Raw genomic sequence first — 20536 nt, 5'->3', positions numbered from 1 at the left:
TTGGCTTGAAATCTATTTTATTAGATATGAGTATGGACACTCCTGCTTGTTTCCGCGGTCCATATGAGTGATATGATTTTTCCCAACCTTTCACCTTCAGTCTATGTATATCTTTTCCTATCAAATGCGTCTCCTGTAGACAGCATATTGTTGGGTCTTGTTTTTTGATCCATTCTACTAGCCTGTGTCTCTTAATTGGTGAGTTTAAGCCATTAACATTTAGGGTTATTATTGAGATATGGTTTGTTCTTCTATCCATATTTGTTTATTGATGTTACTAAACCTGATTTGTTATCCTCTTTGACTACTTTCCCCCCTTTACTGTCCTACCTCCCATTGTTGGTTTTCAATGTTATTTTCCATTTCCTCTTCCTGTAATGTTTTGCCAAGGATTTTTTGAAGAGATGGTTTTCTAGCTGCGAATTCTTTTAACTTTTGTTTATTGTGGAAGGTTTTAATTTCATCTTCTAACCTGAAGCTTAATTTCGCCGGATACACGATTCTTGGTTGGAGCCCATTGTCTTTCAGTGTTTGAAATATGTTATTCCAGGATCTTCTAGCTTTCAGAGTCTGTGTTGAGAGATCAGCTGTTATCCTGATTGGTTTACCCCTAAATGTAATCTGCTTTCTTTCTCTTGCAGCTTTTAAAATTCTCTCCTTATTCTGTATGTTGGACATCTTCATTATAATGTGTCTAGGTGTGGATCTCTTATGATTTTGCACATTCGGCGTCCTGTAGGCTTCTAGGATTTGGGATTCTGTCTCAATCTTCAATTCTGGGAAGTTTTCTCGTATTATTTCACTGAATAGACTGTTTATTCCTTTGGAATGGAGCTCTGTGCCTTCCTGTATCCCAATGACTCTTAAATTTGGTCTTTTGATATTGTCCCATAATTCTTGGATGTTCTGCTCATGGTTTCTTAGCAGACTTGCTGAGCTGTCTATGTTCTTTTCCAGTTGAAATACTTTGTCTTCATTGTCTGATGTTCTCTCTTCTAAGTGATCTACTCTGCTGGTAGTATTCTCAATTGAGTTTTTAAGTTGGTTTATAGCTTCCTGCATTTCTAGAATTTCAATTTGTTTGTTTTTTATTACCTCTATCTCCCTGTGAAATTGATTTTTTACTTCCTGGATTTGTTTGTCAATGTGATCTTTCATTGTCTGATTTTGCTGTCTCATGTCTTCCTTGAGACTCCAGATCATCTGAAGCATATATATCCTGAACTCTTTATCTGATATTCCATCTGTTGCAGCTATTACCTCTTCTAAAGTTGAGTTGACCTGCATTGCTTGTGGTCCTTTCTTTCCTTGTCTTTTCATACTGCTCGCGTTTCTTTCTGCTTGGTGCAACTGTTGTGTTTTGAAATTTACCCCCTATTTATTTATGTTGCTCTTGTATACTTGAAAAGTCTCCCTTGCAGGTGCGGGCGGCGGCTGTGCCCCTACTCCAATTGGGGTGACGTGTCTACCACGCTGGCGGCTCTCTGGGCCTGTTCCGGGAGTGGAAGGCGGCTCTGCTCTGTCCCTATTCCAATTGGGGTGTCGTGACTACAATGCTGGCAGGTCGCTGGGCCTGTTCCAGGCGTGGGAGGTGGGCTTGGCTGGCGGGATTCCACCTAATGGCAGTCCCTAACCTCCCTGCTTGCTAATTAATGGCTTCTCTGAGGCGCCACGCCTTCTGTAGCTGCGGGGCAGGCCGCGCGAATCAGTTGGCCTGGATCTCCGGGTTCCTGCTGCTGGCTGTTTTGATGTTGCAAGCTGTTGGAGAGTGGTGGTGTATTCTTCAGCTTTCCCGGATGGTGGCCGCTGACTGCCTGGATGGAGTGTCCGCTGTTTTGATGTTGCACTCTGAAGGAGAGTGGCGGTGTATCCTTCAGCTTTCCCGGATGGTGGCCGCTGACTGCCTCGGTGGAGTGTCCGCTGTGGGGGATGGGACTGTACTGCTTCCTTCCCCTTCTGAGAACCCGTGCTCGGCCCAAGGGTCCGTGTGGGCTTGGCTGGTGGGATTCCACCTAATGGCCTTCCCTAACCTCCCTGCTTGCCAATTAATGGCTTCACTGAGGCGCCACGCCTTCTGTAGTCGCAGGGCAGGCCACGCGAATCAGTTGGTCTGGATCTCCGGGGCCCTGCTGCAGGCTGCTGGTATCCCTGGCACTCTATCACTTTGATTTTTTCTGCTTGCCCCTCCCCCAGCGCTGGCTAGCCAGGTTTCGTTTTGGCTGCTACTGGGAGGAGGGGTTGGAGGTCAGGTGTCTCTGGTTTCCCCCTAGTCTTTATGGAGTCTCAGCTTGATACTCCCTCTCCCGGCAAGCCTAGGAGAGATTTTATGCGAATTCCCGCTGTCTGGGGGGTGAGCTGAATGACACCGACCTGTTTTGATGTTGCACTCTGAAGGAGAGTGGCGGTGTATCCTTCAGCTTTCCCGGATGGTGGCCGCTGACTGCCTCGGTGGAGTGTCCGCTGTGGGGGATGGGACTGTACCGCTTCCTTCCCCTTCTGAGAACCCGTGCTCGTGCTCGGCCCAAGGGTCCCTGTGGGCTTGGCTGGTGGGATTCCACCTAATGGCCTTCCCTAACCTCCCTGCTTGCCAATTAATGGCTTCACTGAGGCGCCACGCCTTCTGTAGCCGCAGGGCAGGCCACGCGAATCAGTTGGCCTCCAGATCCCATTTTTGCACAGGGGTGTGAGTTTAAAAAAATGTCTTAAGCATTAGAACTTCTGTCTCCAGTTCCATGGTTACTGAAGAATGCCCTCGTGGGCTTGTGGGGTAAGAAGCCTGCGGACTTCTCACCAGTTTCCCCCATGCTTACATTTCCTTGTGGAGGGAGAGCTTCCTGAGCCCTGGGTTTGGCAGTCACTTTGGTGCCATGAGGTCAGAGGACCAAAAGAAGAGGTGTTTTCCTATGCACCACAGGCACTAGTCAATTCCACCTGCTTCTTGGGTACTCAACAGGAGGCAGAACGAGATGGCTCCGTGACCTAACAGGAACACTGACAGTCAGTAGGGCTCACCGGGACGTCACTGATGAGCTTTGTTGTGCAAGAACTGACCTGACTCTTCCACCCTGTGCACACATCATGCTCATGGTGTGCAGCCATGAAATGCATGAGTAGTTTCCAGTTCTATCCTGATTTATTCACCTAGTCATTACAAGGTCAATTTAGGGTGAGAACTCAGACATCCAAGAGCCTCTACACTTTTTGAGGAAGTAAAAAGTAGGATTAAATATGCAATCAGGAAATGTTTCCCAAATTCCTTAAAAAACATACATATATACACATTTGTGTGTGTATAAGCTCAAGAACATACATGCAATGTACAACTTATATATGTACACACAAATATGCATCTGTGCACACACAGACACACAGACACATATACAGTTCCATGCAAGCTCACAGTAGCATTAAAGATGCATTTCTCCTGACATACACATCTGTATTTCTATGTTTTTTCTTCCAGTTCTTCTGCAGCTGGCAAATTCAAGACTGCTCTTTCTATACCTTTGTCATTGTCCCCAGATCCATGATGAACTCTGACAAATGTCCATTCTCTTTCTTTCCTGGGATATGCCCCACCTGATTTTCTGTTTTCTTACAATTAATTAATTTTTGCTGACCCAGAGTATGCCTTTATTTTTTTTGTGTGTGATAATGTGTTTTTATTTCAAATCTGAAGACAATCTTTTTAAAAAGCCTAAAAACTTAATGTAAATTGGAAATCATTTTTTTTAAAGTTTATATTGGGGAAAAAAAATTTAAAAAAATTATCTTTCATTATTGAAGAGCTACAATTATTTTCCTTAACAGCTATTATCTTAAAGACCAGGGCATGCATTATATGTGTAAACACACACACTTTTATCATATATGTAGTTACAGTAACCTGACATATTGTTTGGTAAAACTATATTATTATTTGCTCAAATGAGAAAATTAGGTCAGCATATGGATTTGGGGAGAACGCCCAGTCCACGGTACTGTCCGTATCCTATTATTCATAATTTTGTGTTTGAGAGATACATTCACCAAGCCATCCGCAGCTCTGTGTTAAGTCTTTTTTTAAAAAAAAAAAAAAGAGAGAGAGAGAGAGGAGAGAGAGAGACTTTTGATATTTATTTATTTATTTTTTTAGTTTTTAGTGGACACAACATATTTGTTTGTATGTGGTGCTGAGGTTCGAACCCGGGCCGCACCCATGCCAGGCGATCACACTACCGCTTGAGCCACATTCCCAGCCCAAGTCTTTCACTCAAAGTTGAAGTTAATTTCTCCGTTGTGATTGATTCTGCTCTGGATTTGTAGTGTTCTGCTGATGAGATTTATGCGGCCTCAGATTTTCCTGATAATCAGAACCTCAATGGCTGTGACTATGATTCTCTCCCTTCTGTGAGTTGTTATCTGTGGGATACAGGAAAATGAGATCACTGTGTGTTAATGATGGCACATCTTCATTTTTGAGTGATATTTCAGATCAAAATGCAGCCTTTCCAACCTCAGAGGAAACATAATAATAACTCCTATAGAAAAGAGGCAAATATCATAGAACCTCTTTCTTGGCCCCTTCAGACATGCCCTGGAGCTCCCACTTCAGCTTGCCTGGGATTCAGAGAGGAAGTGCGTCCCTCTGACTGCAGTGGAGCACAGCCCCAGTGCTCTGGGAACTCCTCCCAGCTGGGAGGCTGGTGGCTCTTCTCAGGGACATGCTACAGGAAGAGGCAGAGCACAGAGCCAACCGTGAGGCCTGTGGGCTCAGAGCCAGGCTGCACGCTGCTGTCACTCCAGGCCACCAAGGGTCCACAGGGCCCAGCCAGGGCCCCTGTAGAATTGCCCTCGTCTCCTCCCTTAGTCCACTGTTTCCCAAAGGATGGTGCAGAACACAGTGAAAACTATCTCAGGCTCACTGAAAAGAGGGGATGTCAGACAAGGTAAAACCACTGAGCCTCTCCCTCACACCCAGGATGGTTGAAGACTCTCAAGAGAAAGAAAATTTCAGCGTTTCTGGTTCTTCTAGGTGGGTCTGAATACTGGGGCTTCAGGGGGTGGTAGAGAGGTAAGTGTCTGTGGAGGGGGATCACGTGGGCTGCTGAGGACCCGGCATGTCCAGAACATTCTTTCCCTCTGTGTCAGTTCAGTCAAGCAAGGAGCTCAGTGAGGTAACCCTACATGTCCTTTTAATTATTTCAACATTTAGAATCTTTCAAGTTGCCACATCATGGTTTATATTTACGGGGTCAGTGTGACAATTCCATGCACATACACAACCGGTGACGATCTCATCAGGAAAGTTAGCATCTCTACCTCCTGAGTTTGCCACTCTTTCTGCTGGGAGCCTTCAAGCTCTGTCTCCCCTGAATTTTACTGGAGCAAGCCTGGAAGCCACTTCAGCAGAGGTCAAGGCTCCTCTGTTCTGAGATGACACCTGATCCAGTCACCTAAGGCAATGATGGTTCAGATGGTCATTGTCAGGAAGCACGAGGAACAACTGTCTTCACACTGTTTTAATATGGAACTTAATGTGAACATATTTATTACAGCTAAGAAAAGGCCATTAAGCTTCTTTACTGGGAAAAAATAGGTTCACCTCAAATAGTGAGTCATCTTGCACAGAGAATATTCAGGATAACTGAAGACAAACACAGAGAACTGTGGGAGGCAAGCCCCTTTTCAAGCTTGCTAAACTTGATTTCCCTGCATACTATGCTAAGGACACCAGTGCTCAGCTGAGAGGACCTCTGTGGGGGCGGCAGGCACTGGAACTAGAGCATCCAGTAGGGGTGACCCGTGGGCATGCTGGGTTGGGCTGGTATTATTATGCACATAAAGTAATGATTCTGTTTTAGAGAGAGAATTTTCTTGGGAATCACAAAATCCAAATTCTTTTTTTATATTTATATTTTGGTTTTAAGTGGACACAGCATCATTATTTTACATTTATGTGGTGCTGAGGATCGAACTCTATGCCTCAAGCACGCTAGGCAAACACTTTACCACTGAGCCACAACCCAGCCCCCAAATCCAAATTCTTTATTTTACAATGAGAAGAACTGGAGCCAAAGAGACCCAGAAAATCTCTAAGTGAGCAAACCCCCGCCCCCTGCCCTGTGGTCCTCACTGTGGGGCTGTCTTTCCTTCCTGGGAAGTGAACACACTTCTCAGTTTTGATAGCCAGTGTACACACAGGTCACAGGAGGAAGCATCATCAAAGGAAGAGGATTATTTGGGGTTTAACAAAAATTACCACAAGGCTTAATTTCCTTCAGGACAAATAATTTTGGAAACACACCAAGTGAGTGTGTGATGAAGATGAAAATATCGGCCTGGGGATGGGGCTGTGGCTCAGTGGGAGAGCACTTGCCTCACACTTGTGAGTTACTGGGTTTGATCCTCAGCACCAAGTACTAATAAATAAATAAAATAAAGGTATTTTTATATAAAAAATATTTAAAAAAAGAAAAGAAAGTGTGCCATGACTGCAGACTCTGCAGGAAGGTGGTGGCATCTTGCCTGACACAGTCTGGCTGGTCACCTGAGGGGAGGGAGGGAGGGGAGGGTGAAGGAAAGTCTCCTGCACAGTGTGTTTCTGTACAGCCTCTGGGGCAGGAATGGTGAACATTCTCCCCATATTCCCTGTGCTCCTCCAACCTATCATCTATGACCACTATTGTTTCTTCATTATAATGATACACCTATGTGATTACAAATTTCCTCTTTCACTTTTTATCTCTCCTTTTTGCCAAAAGCTTTACTTTTAATTTTTCCTTTAATTAATTAATTAATTTAATTATTTGGCACCGGAATTGAACCCAGGGGTGCTTAACCATTGAGCCACATCCCCAGCCCTTTTAAAAAACATTTTATTTATAGACAGAGTCTTGCTTAGGGCCTCGATAAGTTGCTAAGGCTGGCTTTGAGCTTTTGATCCTCCCGCCTCAGCCTCCAGAGTCACTGGGATTACAAGTGTGTAACTACTGTGCCTTGCAAGCTTTAATTTTTATACTTTAAATTTTATACTTTTGTGATGGAAATCTCAGACCTGAATGAAATGAAGTTATCACATCATTATGAGGAAGAGTCTATGCCTGGGGAAAGGGTTAATTCTCCTATACTGTGTAACTCTGAACACTGTACAAACGTTGGTACATCACTTAATTGTAGGCCAATTAACAGCTGTCAACTGTGAACTCATAGGCTTAGTTCTTTGGGAGGGAACTTGAGTTACTGCTGCCTGTGGTGAGGGCCACTTCATGAGAACACTCGCAGGTGTTGTACTGTCCTTGTTCTACACCCGTGAACTACTTAACCTAGTTCCCTGTGCATGTTCTTCCGTCACGTAAGCAAGAATTCAAACCCACCAGTGTTGGGACCGTTATGAAACGATGTCAGATCTCCCATCAAAACCCCCTGTAACATCAGCTCAGGGCTCTGAACTTCAGAGCACCATCCCATTTTGGTCCACAGGCTTAAATAAAGAAGTTCTTAATAAATAAGCAGAAAGTTCTTCAGCTCCTCTAGTGGTGCTTGGTCTCTTGCTGAGTGTGATTTCTATAACACTTCCATTTAATGTATTTAATAATAAAATAAAAACATTTTTACTCTGTGTAAAAAACGTCACTAGACAGTAAGAACAGGATTATTTCGCTATGACTCAGTGAGTATTCCCTCTTAGAGCTGCTTTATAAGTTCAATGGGTTATGCCAATCACTTCAGTTAATAGTTCAGCTAATGAGTCAGGATATATTTTATAAGGTTGCCAACATTATTGTGAATATGTCAGGTCCACTAAAGGACATGTTTCTCAGTTTTCTCCCTGATCTGCCTTCTCGGCATTGCTGTGACGCGCATCGGGAGTGGAGCTGGGCAGGTTGTTGAGCCTGCTGTGTCAGGAGAGCGGTGGGTGCATGCGTTATCGCAGAGCAGAGCTGGACCCTGCAGCGGTGAGCACACGCTGTTGGTCCAGAGCAAGGCTCAGTGGGAACCTGACATATGTCTGCCCTACCCTTCCCTCCATCAGGTCCACAGCATGACGGCCACGGCCAACCACACGGTGGGGATGGAGTTCTACCTCACACTATTCTCGGAGGCCCACGAAATCCACTTGTACACGGCTTCCTGTTCTTGTTGATTTACCTGGTGGCACTGGTGGGGAACCTTCTCATCATCATCCTGGTCACCATGGACCAGTGTCTCCACACCCCCATGTACTTCTTCCTGAAGAATTTGTCCCTCCTTGATGCTTGCCTTGTCTCAGTCATAGTACCGAACTTCATTTTGAGCTCTTTGGGCCACAGGAGCACCATCTCTTTCTCAGGATGTGTCTCAGAGGTGTTGTTGGTGACTCAGTTTACTACACCTGAGCTGTCCGTCCTCACGGCCATGTCCTACGACCGATATGTGGCCATCTGCCACCCCCTGCACTATGACGTCATCATGAACAGGGGTTACTGTGTGCGGATGGTGGCTGTCTCCTGGTTCCTTGGGGGCATCTTTGGGGTCTTATACTCTGCAGGAACTTTCTCTTTATCTTTCTGTGGCTCTAGAAAACTCCCACAATTTTTCTGTGATGTCCCCTCTCTGCTGAAGATTTCTTGCTCAAAGTCACATGTCATCATTGATGTTAGTGTGGTCATTGGAGTCACATTTGGACTTTCCTGTGTTCTGTCCATTGGATTTTCATATGTGTACATTTTCAAAACTGTCACAAGAATGCCATCCTCACAAGGACAGTCAAGAGCGTTCTCCACCTACACACCCCATCTCATAGTGGTGACCACATTCATAGTGACGGGTGTCACTGCCTATTTGAAGCCAGTGCTGGAATCCCCGCATCCTGTGGACTTTCTGGTGTCTGTTCTCTATTCCGTGATGCCTCCGTCTTTGAACCCTGTGATATACAGCCTGAGGAACAAGGACGTCAAAGTCTCTCTGTGGAAGATTGTATGGAAACTGTGTCATAAGTATTAGGGGGGAAACAAGAGAACTAGTTTGTAGGAAGGATCAGTGACATGTATTTTTGTTGTTGCTGTGTGTTTTTTTTTAATAATTATGTAGATCTTCGTGATGTAATGTAAACAAATCAATATCTTGAATCAAGTACTCAATTTAATTTATCAGTTCAGGAATGAGATTTGCAGGTTCGTGATCAGCTTCATGACCTCAGAACCTGTGTGAGCTGGACACGTGTTCCCCCAGTGTTTCCATATAATTTGCTCAGAAGCACATGATGGGCTCTGGATGAGGCTTGCAAGCTGCAGGGCTCCAGCTCTGAGGAACCGGTGCACACATTCCTTCACCTTGCAGAAGGGACCTTGCCGATATCATGAGGCAATGTGGAATGGGCAGATTGCCCAGGTGTCGCCATCTAAGCATGTCAACCCTACAAGCCATGGGCCTCCTAAGACTTGCCCAGAGGGAAAGATGTGCTGTGGGAGGCCTGACCTGCATCGCTGGCACTGGAGACGTAAGGTCGTAAGCTGCAGAGACAGTCACCTCCAGCCCTGGGGGGCAGAGGAAGCACACCCAATGGAGACCCCAGTCAGGAATGCAGCTATGCTGGGGTTCAGTATGATGTGAGCATTGCTGCAATTCTGAGTCTAGAAGCTATAAAATAATGAACTTCTTCTGTTTTAGCATAAGATGTTGGTGACACCATATGACTGCAGCTGTATGAAATTAGCATGAGCCTAAAATCTTTGTCCCTGCAAATTCTCTTCAATCATACCTGGTGCGAACAGATTTGCAGCCACTAAAGTCTCAGAAAAGCTGAGGAATGTTGGAAAGAACACACAATTCTTGCTCTCAATATCTTTACAATATGGCAGAAAATCTTTCAGTTATGCCTATATTTTCCTTGTATTTACTCATATTACAAATAAAACCTTAATATGTTCTCATTTCTATTTTGTCATCAGCTTTATTATTATGAAATCAGATGTTATAAAAACTTCATCAACCTATCATTTCCTCAATTCTTGTCTTCGTTGTTGTTAAGGATATTCTAGCAGTTAAAGTTGGTATTTGGGATTGACAGTTATTTTGCCTCTATTTTATCAATTTATGGATGCCTTCATCATTATCCATACTGCCCTTTTATTTTTTTTAATTTTTTAAATTAATTAATTTATTTTTTTATTGGTTGTTCACAACATTACAAAGCTCTTGACATATCATATTTCATACATTAGATTGAAGTGGGTTATGAACTCCCAATTTTTACCCCAAATGCAGATTGCAGAATCACGTCGTTTCCACATCCACATTTTTTAAACTTATAAAGACACATTCTTATTGTGTGGGAGACTGAAAGTCTAGCTTAGCCTTTGTGGAGACACTACACAGTCAGATCAGCCCTGTTGAGCGTCTGGAGGCAGCCAAGCCGGGGCTTGTGGACTAGAGGGAGATGGCCCAGCAGTGTTCCTCTGCCTGAGGACCTTTATGGCTCAAGCCTCTGTGCAGTGTGGGGAGAGGACTTCACACTGCAGAGCAGGGGCGGGGGCTGTGAAGCTGGGATGTTCCTCACCAGTTCTGGGTGCTTATGGAGCACACCAACCTGCAGAGCTTCCCGATGCAGGCTCTTCTGAGCTCTGGGAGAGGACATCTGATACCAGGGCAATGTGGTCTTTCCTGATGAGCTCCCTGCATGGTTGGCTGATGGCTACGCCTCCTTGACTCCTCATGTGGAGGAGCAAGGCTGGCTTGGACTTCTTGTAGGCACAACCCAACCCCATGATCTAATGATTTCCCACAATCCCCAGCACCAAGGACCATCTACTGGGCATCAGTTTTCAGCCTAAGTATTAGGAAATGTAAACATAAAGGTTGCTTTTCATCAGCACTGATGTTTAATAAGGAGGATCAAGGGCAGCCAAGTTCTTCCTAGGCTCAGTGAAAAAAAAAATTTTTTAAATGTTTTTTTTAGCTACACGTGGACACAATATCTTTATTTTGCTCATACATTTTTATGTAGTGCTGAAGATCAAGCCCAGTGCCTCACATGTGCGAGGCAGGTGCTCTGCCACCGAGCCACAACCCCAGCTCTCGGTGAACAAAATTTAATCTACCAAGATTTGCATCTCAGGGACAATTCCTCAATTCTGAAATAGTGATTTCATTCAAATTTGTGTCAGTGATGATTTCTTTAAACTTTGTTAATTATGTGACATCTATTTTGACACATTGTTTCCTATTTGACAATTTTCATTTTTCCCCCACAGCATTGCTGACCTCGGTGGGATTTATGGGCAGCCCACTCCTTCACACTTATGTTGAGGTATCTGATTAGTCAGATACTGGATTTTGATATGCACATGGAGCTCTCTGGACTTTTTGTGCAAAAGAATTCATATTTTATTTCTTTAGGTATATCATGGAAGAGCTTGATCCCTAATTCTGAACTTTAAAAAAACATTACATTTTTTTTAGAGCAAGAAGGGAAATAGAATTCTCCATGCCCTCTCCTCCACCGAGACAATGACGTCATAATAGCATGTGACAGCACTGGGTACAGCTGACAGGGTGCAGCACCCAGGCCTCAGTGTGCTGAGGTGCTCTCTGCTTGTCCTCTAGAGCCCCTCCATGGCCAGCAGAGAGAGGGGCTTTTGGAGAAAAGTCCAACTTTCGGCTTCTTCCTGGGGGAAGGAAAGAGTGTCCTGTGCATTCAGCATCCTGTGTTTGAGGGCATTTTGAGCGGCTGGTTCAGTCTTTCTTGAGTTGTAGCTGGGAGGGGAACTGTCACAGTGGCTGCCTTAGCACACAGAGCCAAGGTGAGTACAGCAGCCGCTTCCAGAAACTGCATTACCACAAGAAGATGCTAGCCAGGGCTGAAAAATTATCAACTGCAGGGGTGGGGGCGGTGGTAGGGGGGAGAGATTGCAAAGAAAATGGGGGTGGGTGGAAAGACTTCAACTGAGATTAACACACAAATGCCCAGAGAAGACAGGTCCTCAGAAACATTAACAAGTCCTCCCTACTCTCTAGCTGGCATGATTGGTAAAAGCCTTCTCCTGTGTGAACCACTCGTAAAGACTTTAAGAGGTGTTTGATTTTCATTGCAAATGCCCAAATACCAACAGGGAGAGAAAGAAAAAAATCACAAAATTACAAAAAAAAAAAAAAAAAAACAAAACCCATGAAACATGAATCAATAAATGCAACAGAATAAACCTCCAGAAACTACTCCTAGAGACTCTGAGGTTTGTGAATTCCCTGAGGAGGAAATAAGAACGACGTTCAATATGCTTAAAAATAACACATGTAGATAACTAAACAAAATCAGGAAAATGATGGTGTCAATAAAAAGAAGATATCAAATTTTGATTTGAAAAATATAATAACTGAATTGACAAATTTACTAGAGGTATCTAATAGCAGACTTGAACAAACCTAAGAGTCAGCAACCATGAATACAGGTAATTTAAGATCATCAAGGCAAAGGGGGAAACAAACTAACAAACAAAAAAGAAAAGAAAAATAAAGAAAGAAAGAAAAATTAGATAGAGCAAAGTGAAGAGAAAGCAGGGAACTGATGGGGCATTAGCTTGTGGATCAAGGGAATTCCCAGAGGAGAAGAGAGGGAACGAGCCAGATGTCCTAAAACAGAATTGTGGTGGAAAACTTTCAAAGTTTTAGGAATGAAATGTATGTACAAACTTGTGAAAATCCAATAAAATAAATACAAAAAAAAAAAACAATACCAAGGCACCTTATAAGATAACTTCCAAAAGTCACACAGAGAACCCTAAAAGAGGGACAAAGTGACTGGGCAGATAGGAGGGAGCTTCCATTGTATTATCAGCAGACTTCTCAGCAGAGACTCCACCAGCCAGAAGGGAGAGGAGCAGCTTATGCAAGATTCTAGAAGAAAAGGAGCTTCCTGCCAAGGAGGATGCCGGCTCTGTCTTCAGATCATCAGATTCCTTTTAATCGGAGCGCCCTGCCCAATCTCTGAGATCTCTGAACACCAGGAGCACTGGACATGTGCTGGGCGTCTTGTCTCTCCACCCAACCGACTGCCGCTCTTCCCATCACCTGAAGCACCCAAGCGTGTGGGCCAGGAGAGCGGCAGCCAGGCTGCTCCAAGGTCAATGCCAAGAACAGGTTCAGGGAAGACGCTGAGGTCCACACTGAGTCTGTGAAGAGGAGGAAGACCCCGCGGATGCTCGCCTGAGGTCAGCCACAGGGCACTGCGCGGGCTTCATGCTCCATTTTGTGAACCGAGCAAGGCGCCCTTGCTTCCTGGTCTCTGGAAGACCCTCTTCTGAGGAACTCCGGGCAGAGCTTGGGCTCTGCTGGAGGTGCATACAAACTGCTCACTTTGACCTGGAGCCCGAGATGTCCGCCAAGGGTGTGATAGCACATGCCCACAGAACCCGGGTGAGCTCTCCAAAGGAGAGGGTGACTCAGAGCCAGGCTCCAGATGTCCCTGTGGCTTATCTCCATTAGCGTCCTGCGAAACAGGAGTCTTCTTCCAAGGGCTAGTCACCTGCTGGTCTGTGCTCCTGGGTGAATGTTGCAGAATAGCGCGATCCTCTTTCCATTTAAGGTGGAGATTAGGAAAATAAAATCTAAGAGCATTTGTAGTCTAGCTAGCAAGTTATCCACGAGATCCTACAGGAAGTATGGAATTTTGTATTTTTAATGCAAATAGATCACCACACGCATCCTGCACCACACATTAAAGGGAAGACAACACTCAAGACTTGTGTGCCACAGAAAGCCTTTGCTTTCTGTTTTAATGCCGTGGAAAATCTACTTCTGAATCCACACATACTTGATGTAATTGTCTCAATTTTGCTTTCTAAAAATCCCTCTTTGTGGCCCTTTGATCAATCACAGGCATGCATGCTTTAGACTGGCCAAAAATGGAGTCCCATTCAGCTGTAATCCTGTGTTCTCTATTCACAGCCTGGCTACAGCTCATGATGCAGTGAAAGAAGACCAGATGGGGATGTCAGCGTTCTCACCCCAGCAATGGGACTCTGTGAGCACAGTGCGTGCACACCTGGGCACATGGAGGTGTACATGACAGGGGCTCCGAATACCAAATGAATTTAAAATAAAAGAGGGAGAATGCAAGAGCAGGTCACTGTTACTTTCTATTGTTTGACACCCTCTTTCACCCACACCAAAGGAGGGCAGAGGCAGGCAGTGTTGTATGGGCCAGGACTCAGTTTCCACCGGTGAAGAGCAAGATCCTCAGGAGAGTGGCGGCCACTCCATACATAGAAAAGGACCCTCGGAGGCCCTGACTAGAGGAGGTTCCTGGGCGGAGGGATGGAAGGAGGAGGGCAGATGGCACCATAGCACAGGGGTACTCCAAGGTCTGGGAACATGAGAGAGCAGGGTGGGGCCTGCAGATGCAGGCTCAACTGGAGGTGCCAGTCCCTGTCCTGAGCAGCCCTGAGACCCCGGGGACCACACCCCGCTGCCAGCCTGCTTGAGCACCTGGCCTACCACAGGGAGGTCCATGGGCCTGTAGAGCCTGTGTCACCTCCAGCCTCAAGTGACAGCAAGTGCACAGACACTGAGCCTCCTATGGGAGAGTGGGGGACTGGGTGTGCAGACGGGTCAGAACAAGGTGGGACTAAGTTGTAGTGAGGCCACCTCTGTGCGTGTGCCTTGGTTCCTTCATGCAGATCTGGATAAAAATTCAGAAAAGAAGGAGGCACTCTGTTATTTTTTACTTCAGTGAATATTAAAAATCACACACAGAAAATTAAAGGAATTTGTTTTTCTTGCATTAAATAATTGAACCCAGAATAGCGAGATCCTCTTTCCATTTAAGGTCAGTTGCTGATACAGTCACTTCACCCACGCTAAGGAATACACACCAATACATTGACAACCCAGCAGGAGGCAGTTTTGTGCTTCCATAATGTTATGGGAATGGGTGAGTTGGTTTTGGTATGGGGGGGGGGTGTTAAACCTCAAGGCACTTGACCATTGAGCCACATCCCCACCCCTTTTGAAAACATTTTTATTTGTTTGTCTGTTTATTTTTTATTAGTGACAGTGACTCACTAAGTTTCTTAGGGCCTCACTAAGTTGCTGAGTCTGGCCTTGAACTCACAATCCTCCTGCGTCAGCCTCTCAAGCCACTGGGATTACAGGGGTGCAGCACCACACCTGGCTAGGGGTGGAGTTTACACTCAGGTGCTTCAGAGGATCCAAATGCTGTCAAGGCTCAGGCCTGAGTCTTCATCAGAGATGTGGGCTCAGGGGCCCTCTGTGTGCTGAACATGGGCTTTGAAGTGATTGCTTCGCCTTGACTGGTTCTCCATAGGTGACCATGGGAGTCTACTTGTATCTCTGTCTCATTTGTCCGTGTCTCTCTCTCCCCTTCACTGAAGGAACCAGTCATAATAGTGCTTTCTACCAGAGTCCCATCTGAACCAAGTCTCACCTGCTCCTCAGTGTAAAATAAAGACAGCAGGCCACAGTGTAGAGAAAACTCAGGGCTTCATAAATGAGGAACGTGTATTATGTCCCTAGAGGAACCTCTGGCACATAGGTGCTCATGATTGCTATGAGCAGTAATTATGCACCACAGAGTCTCTGAACAGCCATATGGCACCCAGCAAAGAGCAGCACACACACACAGGTCACATTTCTTCCCAATTACCCCTGTCAAGCAGGACCATAACGCAAGTGATAGATGCAATTTAGAAACCAGTGCCATCACTCTGAATGACACAGTTTAACCCAGTCCCTGCCACAGTTTGGATTGGAGTGTCCCAGGGCCATGTGTGGAAGGCATGGGCACCAGCTGTGGTGCTGCAGGGAGATGGTGGAGCCCTCTGGAGGCTGTGGGGGGAATGAGTCTTTGAGCTGCCCTGGAGAGGCAGGTGGGGAGCCCCTCACACTCTCTGCTTCCCAGATGCCAGTGGGGGCGACTTGACCTCTCTGTGCATTCCTTCCACCATGTCTGTCCTGCCACAGGCACAGATGGTTGAGGCCAACTGACCATGGGCTGGGACCTCTGAAGCCATGACTCCATTTTCTCATACCTAAGGAGGTTGTCTTGGGTGTGGTGTCACGGTGACAGAAGGTGACAGTGACCAACACAGGATCTAAAACACGATCATTTCAACATGAAGTAAGTGTGAGACTATAGGTTTCATAGCAGGTGTTTAAAATTCACTTATATGAAATATGATATGTCAAGAGCTTTGTAATGTTTTGAATAGCTAATAATAAAAAAAATTTAAAAATAAATAAATAAATAAATAAAAATAGAATAAAATTCACTTATGTAATATTCCCCATTTTGGTCACAAAGCTTTCACTGGAAATCATTCATAATTAAAATCATGAAGTTTGTTATGGTAAAAAGAGATTCCTGTACATAGGTTGTTTCAAACACCCTTAAAATATTCCAATAAGTGAAACTGAGTCAGGGATCAGGTTCTCCACCTTTCAGTGATCAGCTGTGGAGTTCATAAGGCCTGCTGGCCACCTGCTGAAGTACACACAGACATGTGTCTAGTGGTGCTTAGGCACGAGTCTAGATCCCTCTGGGTTTGCTTGGTGCTACCTTCTAAAGTTCTCTTCACACATAATATATTTACTTATGGAGACCGTGTGAGGTTTCAATACACATGTTTTATAAAGATCAATCAAAGGTAATTAGCATTTCCACCATTTTTTGGATCAGTTATTTGCATTGGGAGCATTCAGAATTCTCTACTTAAGAAACACTTCTGCAGTAGGACTTCTGCTGCCCACCTGGTGTTCTCCAGACATGGGCCTCAACACGCGTGGTCCTCTGTTGATTCTCCTGTCCTGTCAACTTGCTTTCTTTTGTGAGGGCTCTGAAAGTTTCACTTCCCTACATTAGTTCCCTCCTCCTGCAGCCTGGGACAGGAACGTGTTTGAAGCCATTCACCTCTGTTCACATGAGGTCTTCATCCATGCCTACTGGCATACCGCCCATGGCCAAGGGGTCCATCTCCACAGAGTCACAGCTATGGCCAGGACTGTAGGTCTAATTAGCAACAGTCCGGAGTCTTCCAAAGAGACAGTTACTGTGTCTGACCAGATTCCAAAAGGAAATTCTTCACCTAGTTGTGAATGTGTGTGTTTGTGTGTGTATGTCTGTGTGTCTGTGTGCGTGTGCACTAACACACAATATCAAGGGCACGTGAAGCAGACGGGACCTGGCATGACTACAGGCAGGATTGTACCTTGGATCTGGAATGTCCCTAAAGGCCCCTGTGCTGCAGTCCATGTCCCCAGCTGCTGGTGCTCTTCAAGCTACAAACTTTGAAAGGTGGGACTTAATTAGGTGAGGCTGGTCACGGGTCACTTTACTGATTTCCCCCTTGAGAGCTTTGTCATCATCCAAAGCCCTCCATTCCCAGATGTGCATGTTTTCCATATTTCAATTCAGCATTTTTGTAAAAGGGATTTAATTAAAAATTGATGGGTTCATTGAATACAAAAAAAATTCAGAGAAATATAAGTTTATGATGGTATAAAATAAACTGACCAGGGGTCAAATGTCTATTAAAGGTCAAGCTTTTGAAGACTCTGAATTGTGAACTACACCATAAAGGCCTCATAGTGGGCCTCATAGGCCAGTGTTCCTGCTGCAGCTTGATTTCTACAAGATACTTAACTTATTTTCTGTCAATATATATACAAGTCCCACTACAAAAAAACCATTTAAATTACTTTTGTCTATTACATACAAGGTTTCATAGACTTGAAATGGGAAACTAAGTACTTTATGGCCAGGCTCAGCCTGGACTGGGAAATTTTGGTAGACTATAAACAAATAGAAGATTTCCTGAGGTGGGTCATAGGAGAAAGTTTCAGAGATGCAGTGCTGAGCACCCAGTCTGAAAGGTGTGTCCAGTTGACAGCAGGGGCGTTTACTACAGCCCTGTGTTGTGATATGGGCAACCGAGCACACCGCCTGCTTTCTTCATGCTGAGCGCTGTAGCCACCTCCCCTTGGCTGCGAGGACCAACAGAAGGGGTGGACATAAAGCCTGCACACAGTGAAGGTGGTCAACAAGCATGGCTTCCATCTTCAAGAAGGAGGCCTTAAGCAGACTGGAGAGGGAGCTGAACTGTTTTCTGCTGTGAGAGTCCCTTCCCTGATAACATGAAATGGTTTTGGGGTAATTTTTCCCATTGATAATTGCAGGTTGCACCTGTAGGGTTCTGGAAGTGTTACATGACCTGGAAAGTCTGGAGAAGGTGGGATTTATCACAATGTTAGAAGCCATGCCAGATGTTACTTTCATAAATTACAGAACATTATTAGCACAATATCAGGAATTTGCACATTAGGTACAAACAAGTTTTGGTTAAGAGAAAAGAGCCTGCATCCAAAAATATAAATTACATGCAAAGAAACACAGATCTGATGGAATCAATCATATGCTTAAATCTGTAATGATATAAAGTACATCAAACAGACAGGTATAATGGTATACACCTGTAATCCCAGGTATTCAGAAGTTCAAGGCCAGCCTGGGCAAATTAGTAAAACTTTGTCTCAAAATAAAAATAAAAAGGATTTGGGGATGTAGCTCAGGAATAGAGTGCTCCTTAGTTCAATCTCGAGTACCTTAAATATATCAAGCATATATTGGAGCAAAAAGTGAAACTTGTGATAGAATTAAGTACCTTGTTTTGAACTGCAAAATTGTTAAGCTCATGATTTTTAAGTTAAAATGATTTTCACCAAATAGTGAAAATCAGAAGGGCTGTATAGTCAAGTCGAATCCATAAATAGATGCAAGGAAAACTCTGAAATTATAAATCATTAGCTAAATAAAGTGAAACCCAGGAAATATGGACGTTTTGAAGAGATAAGAACTTCATAGAAAGCTCACGGAACTTAGGAGCAAAAATCAAAATCAAGAGTATAGTAGGAAACCTTTGCAATTTCCATGACAGTAAGATATAAAGTGAAGAGGGGTAAGAAAAGGCTTACTGTCTATGAAAACATACACCCTGAAGTTGTTGCTAAAAGGCTGTGCAGAAATTCAATCTCTAAGTAGAAATTTAAACACTTCAGTAGATACAGAACAACAACAAAACCCTGAAACTCTGGGTGCCAGCTTCGACTTAGTCCTGTTCCCATTGCCGACTGCTTCTAACCCTCCTGAGGACATTGCCCAGAGCTGACCGGATGTCCTTGTTCCTCAGGCAGTAGATGAGGGGGTTCAAGGCTGGAGGTACTGTGGAGTAGAACACAGACACCAGCAGGTCTACAACGGGGGGCCCATCAGCTGCTGGCTTTAAGTAGGCAATTGCACCTGTTCCCAGAAATGCACTCACCACAATGAGGTGAGGCACACAGGTGGAAAAGGCTTTGGACTGGCTCTGCCTGGATGGGATCTTTAACACCGTGGACAAAATATGCACATAGGAGACCACAATGCACACTAAACATGAGAAGGCATAGCAGACCCCTACAGACACGCTGGCCTCGATGATGGTGTGCTCTGCAGAGCAGGTGAGCTTCAGCAGGGCAGGCACGTCACAGAAGAACTGGTGCACCCTATTAGAACCACAGAACTCCAGAGAGAATGTCCCAGCCGAGTACAAGACTCCAAAGGCCCCCCCATTGATCCACGACAGGGCCATCAGCTGGACACAGAAAGCGCTGCTCATGACAGCCTCATAGTGCAGAGGGCAGCAGATGGCCCACATAGCAGTCGTAGGACATGGCTGTGAGGATGCCAATCTCCGACCCAGCCAACAGGACCACCAAGAAGAGCTGCAGCACACACCCCAGGAAGGAGATGGAGTCCAAGAGCGAGAAGGAGTTTAGGATGGACTTGGGCATGGTAGCAGAAATGAGACACAGGTCCAAGAAAGACAAATGCCTAAGGAAAAAGTACATTGGGGTGTGGAGACGGCGGTCAACAAGCGTGAGCAGCAGGATGACCACATTCTCCAGCGCAGCCATGAGGTAGATCATCAAGAAAAGCGTAGCCTGCAGCCACAGCACCTGGCCTTCAGCCAGCCTCAGGAGCAGGAACTCCACCACCAGTGTCCGGTTCTTCATAACTTGAGTCAGGAGCCAGGGTTAAGAAAAAAGTAGGTAAAGCAACACATCAGCTAGAAACATCTCTTGCTCCTTAATTTCTGAGAAGAGTAGAGGTGAGCATAGTGAGGGAGAAAGCTTTAAAATGCCAAGGTATTCGCATATCTAGTGGACCCATGAGTCAGACAACAAAAACCTGCAATATACCTGGACTCAAGTTGATTGCAAAAAAAAAAAAAAAACATAAGAATTACAGTTCCTTCCCTGATAATATGAAATGATTTGGGGGTAATTTTCCCACTGATAATTGCAGGTTTGGCTACATAATTGTAATTGTAACAGGGTAATACCTTTTTATATAAATAACATCCTACTTGTTAAAATTTTTTTTTTTTTTTTTTTGTGGTTGAGAAGTCTTGAATAACACTTCTGCTTCTTGTACACTGCAATCTTTTAAATAGTTGCTAATTTGACCTAAATCAAGACCAGCAGTTGGCTGAAGCTGTTTTTTTCAAGCAGGATCCTAAAGAAATGT

General features: G+C 44.8%; 3 protein-coding genes across 3 annotated transcripts in view; 2 read left to right on the top strand and 1 right to left on the bottom strand.

Moving 5' to 3' along the window:
- LOC144254669 (E3 ubiquitin-protein ligase TRIM58-like) overlaps positions 1-14063 on the top strand; it is a 39231-nt gene extending 25168 nt beyond the window's left edge. Inside the window, exon 4 of the mRNA XM_077798122.1 lies at positions 13903-14063. Within this exon, the coding sequence (XP_077654248.1) occupies positions 13903-13920 (18 nt within the window). The 3' untranslated portion in view covers positions 13921-14063. The remainder of the gene's footprint in view (positions 1-13902) is intronic.
- On the top strand, positions 7987-8964 carry LOC144256502 (olfactory receptor 14A2-like). The gene has a single exon (XM_077801548.1). It carries the CDS (start codon positions 7987-7989, stop codon positions 8962-8964), a length of 978 nt encoding a protein of 325 aa, XP_077657674.1.
- A 5013-nt stretch (positions 14064-19076) lies between the features above and the next one.
- Positions 19077-20022, bottom strand: LOC144249075 (olfactory receptor 14K1-like). Its single transcript, XM_077791085.1, is given in 2 exon segments — positions 19077-19658; positions 19660-20022. Coding segments are annotated over 2 exon segments (945 nt in total).
- Positions 20023-20536: the final 514 nt, after the last annotated feature.

The sequence above is a fragment of the Urocitellus parryii genome, chromosome 1, assembly GCF_045843805.1.
Source record: "Urocitellus parryii isolate mUroPar1 chromosome 1, mUroPar1.hap1, whole genome shotgun sequence".
In the NCBI taxonomy this organism is placed as follows: Eukaryota; Metazoa; Chordata; class Mammalia; order Rodentia; family Sciuridae; genus Urocitellus; species Urocitellus parryii.
This window is presented reverse-complemented; position numbering and strand designations above follow the sequence as displayed.

Excerpts from the sequence above, each read along its gene's own strand:
- LOC144256502 (XM_077801548.1), top strand. The coding sequence starts at position 7,987 with ATGTCTGCCCTACCCTTCCCTCCATCAGGTCCACAGCATGACGGCCAC.